Consider the following 7474-nt stretch of genomic DNA (forward strand, 5'->3'; position numbering starts at 1 on the left):
GCACCCAGTATTGTCTTCCTTATGTATGGATTCTACAACCCGCGGCCACGGGCGGAATCGAAATCTATTTAGATTCGCTAATCCTAACTCACGGGGGTCAATAGTGGGTAACGGCCTATGACAAGTGAAAGATAAGTTAATGTTTATGTCATGTTATTTATGAATGTATTTATGAATATGCATGCTTTTTAAGAAACCTTATGTTTATTATGTTTACTGTATGATGTGTTGCTTATTGAGTATTCGACTCATTTTAGTTTGTTTTTATGTTTTTAAATCACCCTAGGTGATGACATTTATGAAGACGAGACTGCAGGACAAAACTTGACCCAGGGAGGCGAGACAGAGGCCTAGACAGATTATGTTATAATTATTTTTATGGTTCTAAGTTTTAAATAAATTATTTTGATAAGCACATGAGACTTCCTTATTTTTCATAAGTGCTTTCGCAGACCTTATTTCGGATTTTCAGTATTTATTGAAGTTTGTTATTTTATAGAAATTTTTCGCATCTGGTGCATTGTTAAAAAGAAAAAGTTTTAAGTTTAAGTTTAGTAGTAGCATACTGGCTCCTCGAAAATTCTAAAATGTCTTTTCGAGAACGGGGTGTTACAGTTGGTATCAGAGACAGGTTGAAAGATTCTGTAGACTTTCCAAAATAGAGAGAGAAAAAAAAACTTTTGCAAAGAATTTAAAAAAAAAATTTGGAAAATAGAAAATGAAGGAAATGAATGTCTAGGCCAAGATCTCCCCAAGGCTGGTTCTGCTCTGCAGTAAGTATGTTATAAAATTTTCTTTTAGTAGTTGAATTCATTTTTTTATTGATATTGTTAAAACATGCATGTTAGAATGGCACCCCGTGGAAGAAGACCACGCGTACCCCTGTTTGAGAGCAATACTGTACAAGATGATAATTCAGAAGTACTCGCTGCTGCAGTGACACGTTTCTTTCAAAGGATGGTCAATGGTGATATGGTGGTAGGTAGAACCACACAAGTAGGATGCACATTAGAACAGTTCTCCCACCAACACCCACCTACTTTCGATGGCAGATTGAATTCCTTAGATACGGAAAGCTGGATTGAACGTATGGAGCATATTTTTGAAGTGCTCTACTGCACGGATGATCAGAAGGTGAAATATGCCACTTACCATTTGACTGACATGGCAAACAAATGGTGGAAGTGGACTCGGGCCTTGGTTCAGTTGGAATTAGGGGAAGCAGTCCCCATTTCTTGGGAGCATTTCATGAGAATATTTCTGGATCACTTTTTCCCACGAACTCTTCAAGAGTCGAGAGCTCGCCAATTTATAAACCTTACTCAAGGATCAATGACGGTAGCACAGTATGCTACGACATTCATGGAGCTTTCCCATTTTGCCAGTTACTTAATTCCAGATGAGGAAAAGAAAGCTGAAAAGTTTGAGCGCGGTCTGAATCGCAGGATTAGGGAGCGTGTACGTACTCTCAGGATTCGAAATTTCACGGAACTAGTCACCCGTGCTACTATTGCTGTGGCGCCCCCAATCCCCCTTATATAAATACACAGGGATTGAGACACCAGGAAGGTGACAACACGGTCACACATCCCAACGAAGTGCCAGTGTGTGTACATGCAACAGTGTACAAATAAAATAACCCAGCGGATAGTCAACTAAGTACCAGAATTTATTTACAATCAAACATCAGTAAAGATTTAAATAGCAGTTATACAGTCATCCATAAAATAATTTACAATAGTCCCAGATATACAAACGAGTGATCCCAGATCACTCCTCAGGCGGAGCCGTCTCCTCAGGCTCGCCCTCCTCCTCCTCAGCATCAAAATCTGCGTTACCACAAAATGGTATCGCAGGTAAGTATAACCCAAAACAACAACGTAATATAAAATGCATTAAATGCAACTAAAATGCATGCACATGATGAAATATGCATTTTTCCACAAAACATCATTTTCCCTGAAAATGATAATTTTCCAACACACACCAAAATCCCATTTTGGCCCAAAATATCCGTAAAACATTTTCCCAGAAAATGATTTACCCAAAATTCAACTCGCACTATTTTCTCAGAAAATAGTGCATTAATTCCAAATGCACCATGCATTATTTCCATATGCACCATGCATTATTTTCATATGCACCATGGCCTCCCCTATGGACCATCCGCACGTCCTGGCTTCGCAGCGGTGCTCAGTTCCGCGCCCAGCGCGTACATGGCCAAGCACCCACACTACGCAACGAGCGATGCCCAGTTCCGCGCCCAACACGTACGTGGCCAGACATCCTCTAGTCCCCGCCAGCAGAAGGACCACGGAGTCGGCACGAGACCATCTCGTCCGATCCCATTGTCGCCCGGCGACAATCCAGGGGACGTTACTCAGTATATTCCGCTCCCGAGTAACCAGAGGAGCTCCACCGAGTTAATGCCCCATCTCGGCTTCGGGTCATGATACACACGCACCAAAAATCCATTCTCACATGAAAACTCAGTTTTCATAAACACATGAACATGAATGCAACACACGAAAACCCAGTTTTCTTTCACAAACATGATCATGCATGAAATAATGAAATGCACATGTACCAACACGATATCCAAACCAACAATTACCAATCCAATCAAATCCAACCAAACAACTCCAATCACAAATCCATCCGACCCCCAAACTCCTCGGGCTCAGTCCGGCATGCCAAAAATACAGTGAAATGGGTTAGTGCAAAAATACATTTAAATTACGAAAGTTCTTTGGAGAAATACTTACAGTGCAATATAATAATTTCCGGAGGATCACGAAGCTGCAAGTGGTGATATCTGAGCAACACCACAGTGTAAATACACTGTGGCCGTGGGTCACAGATACCCACTTTTCAACGAGGACAAACGAAGACCCAAAAATGGTAGGGTAGGGCCTAGGGAGGTCGGTGAAGCTAGTGGTGGTGGTGGTTTGCCGTGGGTGGCGGCGCAAGGGGTGGTTTTAGGCCAAAAATGCACAAATCGGAAATGGACTTGGTGGGGCTTCACAGATGACGGATCGGAGCTGGGGTTGGGTCCAATGGGTTGCCAAGAGGTCGGGGATGATGTGGTAGGAAGATGGTGGCCAATGGCAGTGCGACGGCGGCGCAACGGCGGAAAGTGTGCCGCTGCTTCGTGGGTTTCGTGGGCTTCGTGGGGGCTAACGGCGGCACGAACGGAGGTGATATTGGTGGGGTGAGGTCGCCGGCGGCTGGGGAAGCTAGCGGGCTGGGCGGTGTCGACCACCGCCGATGCACGGCGGCGCTGGTTGGAGGAGAAGAAACGGACGCGGGGAGAGAGAGAAGGAGAGAGATCGCGCGCATGGGGGAGGAGAAATAAGGAAGAAGAAAAAAAAGAAAAGAAAGAAAAGAAAAGAAAAGGAGAGGAAGAAAAATGGAGGGAAAAGAAATGAGGTCCAATCCTCATAACTTGGGTCACAAAAATGATCCAATGGAGATGATTTTAAAACCACAAGTTAAATAAAATAATTTAAACGTAATGGTAAATTCAAATTGAAATAATTAAAATCCACGGTAAATAATTTAAATATTAAAAGTAATTTAAATGCATAACAATAAATAAATATTAAAAAAGCACATAAAAATAATTTTCACCAATTTAAAATCATAGAAATAAACTCACTAAAAATCCAACCAATTTAAAATAAGAGAATAAATTTTGATTACATAAAAATAATTCCTTCAGTAAAAATACACTAAAATACGGGGTGTTACAATTGCTGAAGAAGACATTCAAGAAAGTATCGATTACAATAATCAAAGAAAGCAACAGCAGCAGCAACAACTCCAACCAGCATCACATAGGGATAAGAGGCATTGTCAGGATAATGGACAACGGTCACGACAGGGCGAGACAGGATGGCTCCCCATGTGTGGGAAGTGTAGTAAGAGGCATGCAGGGAAATGTTTGATGGGAACCGGAGCATGTTTCAAATGTGAGAAGGAAGGACACCATCTTCGAGATTATCCTGGGAAGAACATAGCTACTACTCAAGCTACAAGAGATGGACAGAAGTATATGGCACCAGCTCTAGTTTTCTCCTTGGCACAGTTGCGTGGCACCAATGCGCCCGCCAATGAGAACACAGGTAACTAATTTCCTCAATTAGAAATATTGATTATTATTGGAATTTTAGCTATGTAAGTTGTGGTATTCATTATGACTATTGGAAATATTATAGGTGTTATAGGTAACGAAATTCTATCTTAGAATGAATTATAGGAGTTAGGATCTGAACTTTGGAGAGTCTCAGGTTATGATTCATTTGAGATTATTATTGCATGTGAAGAGTTTTATTATTCTATGTGGTGAGTCTTAATTACTTTTCTCTGGAGTTCAGATAATCGTCTAGTCAAATTATTTTAGGCTTACAATCGAACCCAGTATCGACGTTTACAATTTTGGAGAATCAGTACGTTGGTTGTTGAGGTCTAGCAAATTCTGAGGACGGAATTTTTATAAGGAGGGGAGATTGTAACGGCCCGATCTTTTATTTAGAAATAAAATTACAGATAAAATTTTTTATGAGTTAAAGCAAATTATCAGATGATTCTTTTTATAAACCTAGAGCGAAATCTCCATTATTATTATTATTTTTCCCTCCAAACCCATGAATCCTCTTCATAATACAACTCCTCTCTACCGGATTTTTTCTTCTTTGAATTTGAAACACGCACCAAACCTAATCCACCCACATGCACGTCTCTTCCTTTATTTTTATCTAGGGTTTTCTTTAGGTTCTCAAACATATATACATATACACGTTTCACTCACCAAAGAATGCAAGCCGCAATGCCCTCCACTGTGAGTCTTCCAATCACGTATCAATAAAATGCATGCATGGCTCCATCTGTTTCCTCTGCTTGCACGACACAGTTTTTTATTTATACACTCACAAACAGCCTTACACACACTGCCTTTGATATATCCTAGGGTTTTCAGAACCGAAACCAACCCCACATTCAGTCCCGCAGCACGGCGACCCGCCGGTTCACCACTTAGCGTTCACCCTCCAAACACAACCAACACTCACCGTAGAGCAAACGCGAGACCACCGCACAACTACAATCACACAGCAACCATAGCTCTTCCTCTCCACCCTCGAAAGCAGCCAAAACTCAGTAGCCACCATCATCATCTTCCGTGGAAAGCGGAAGCTGAAGCTCCTCTGTTTTAGCCCATCGAAACAGAGCATCCTTCCCCAAACCGAGAGCCATGTTCTGCCACTGGTGGGCCGCGACGCCACCGTCAGCAGCAACAGATATCGCCGGAGGTCTAGCCTCCACCGCCCAGTGACGCCCAACACCACCACCCGAAGCCCCCATGCACGTTGTATGGTGTGAAAAAATCTCTCTCCGTTCTCTCTCACTCATCCTCTCTCTCGGCGTCGCACTTACCAGCCCAAAGGAACCCAGTTGCACCGCTTTGGTTCCAGCCGCCGTGCCGTGCAGCTCCTCCCTCGGTGAGCTCCTCCATCGCAGACCCATCTCTCTCTCTCTCTCAAATGCTGTTGTTTTTTTTTCTTGTTTTCGGATGTGCCATGATTTCGGGCTCTAGAAAGAACCTTAGTTCCTGTTGGGCCGTGGGCCTTAGGCCCGTATAAGGGTGGGATGGGCTTATTCTTTTGTTTGGGCTCATGTGGTAATATCTTTATGGGCTAGAATTTGCAACTATTTCAGATTATAATAATGTTTAAATGGACTTGTATTTTTAAATTGGATTTGACTTAGCTGTGGGCTGGGCTTGAGGTTAATTAGATTTGTATCACGGTGATAGAGTTGTATTTTAAGTGGGACATATACACTCTAGATATACAGAATTGATGTCAATATTATAGAGTCAATGTGATTTTAGAGTTTGAAAGACCAAAGTTAATGAAAAATATAGATTAAGTTGGAATTTCTTGTTTAATTAAGAGGTATGTCTTTAAGTAGAAATTTACGTAAGCTACGTGTCTATCTTATAGGAAATCAGTCGCGCCCGAAATTATTAGATTAGCGCTACGAGGTAAGTAGCATGATCATATCCTTACGCGTATGTACAGTGAGCTGTTTGTCTTTTTATAAAAGATATTATGCATGTATACCCTTTATTGAAGCCCCTTTTTACGTACCCAAAATATGATAAAATTATGAAGAAGTCATGATTTTATGTGAAAGACTATTCATGAAATTATTTATGAAATGCATGATTTTATGTGAAAGATTATTCATAAAATTATTTAGGAAATTCATGATTTTATGAGAGAGTTATTTCGTAAAATATTTATGAAAAATCATGATTTTATGCGATGAAACATGTATCATGACGTTTATGAAAGAATGCGATTTCGTTTGAAATCTATGATACGATATGACAAGTATGTATGTGATTTCTTTTGAAATCTATGATACGATATGACAAGTATGTATGTGATTTCTTTTGAAATCTATGAAATGTCAAGTATGCAAGTATGATTTGATAAAATATGTAACGGCCTATGTTATGATATGAAAATGGTACCTATGTTATGGGCATATTGCATTGCCAAGTCGTGCATGCTGGTAGTGCACCCAGTATTGTCTTCCTTATGTATGGATTCCACACCCCGCAGCCACGGGCAGAATCGGAATCTATTTAGATTCGCTAACCCTAACTCACGGGGGTCAACAGTGGGTAACGGCCTATGACAAGTGAAAGATAAGTTAATGTTTATGTCATGTTATTTATGAATGTATTTATGAATATGCACGCTTTTTAAGAAACCTTATGTTTATTATGTTTACTGAATGATGTGTTGCTTATTGAGTATTCGACTCATTTTAGTTTGTTTTTATGTTTTTAAATCACCCCAGGTGATGACATTTATGAAGACGAGACTGCAGAACAGAACTTGACCCCGGGAGGTGAGACAGATGCCTAGACAGATTATGTTATGATTATTTTTATTGTTCTAAGTTTTAAATAAATTATTTTGATAAGCACATGAGACTTCCTTATTTTTTCATAAGTGCTTCCGCAGACTTTATTTTGGATTTTCAGTATTTATTGAAGTTTGTTATTTTATGAAAATTTTTCGCATCTGGTGCATTGTTAAAAAGAAAAAGTTTTAAGTTCAAGTTTAGTAGTAGCATACTGGCTCCTCGAAAATTCTAAAATGTCTTTTCGGGAACGGGGTGTTACACTAAGTGAATTGGAGGAAAAGTGTTTTTGAGCCAAGACCACAACTGCTTTCGACCAGTTAATCAAACTATTCACCATCAAGTAATTGAATCTAGATGTATGAACCCATCTGCAAGTTGCCATATTGTTGCACATTCCTGTTTTACCATGTTATTTATATTGGCTGATTGTCAAACGATGAATGAATTGTTAAGTTTGGCTTTTCATGTGCATCATGTTTAATGATAATAGAAGTAATATACAAAATATGTCTATGTATATATGGACGTGCTTTAG

General features: G+C 40.1%; 1 protein-coding gene across 1 annotated transcript; it reads left to right on the forward strand.

Annotated features, from left to right (window-relative positions):
- The first annotated feature begins 849 nt into the window (after window positions 1-849).
- Window positions 850-4246, forward strand: LOC121265816. Its single transcript, XM_041169479.1, has 3 exons — window positions 850-1462; window positions 3762-4124; window positions 4218-4246. Exons 1-3 carry the CDS (start codon window positions 850-852, stop codon window positions 4244-4246), a joined length of 1005 nt encoding a protein of 334 aa, XP_041025413.1.
- Window positions 4247-7474: the final 3228 nt, after the last annotated feature.

This window comes from Juglans microcarpa x Juglans regia, chromosome 5D (genome assembly GCF_004785595.1).
Source record: "Juglans microcarpa x Juglans regia isolate MS1-56 chromosome 5D, Jm3101_v1.0, whole genome shotgun sequence".
In the NCBI taxonomy this organism is placed as follows: domain Eukaryota; kingdom Viridiplantae; phylum Streptophyta; class Magnoliopsida; order Fagales; family Juglandaceae; genus Juglans; species Juglans microcarpa x Juglans regia.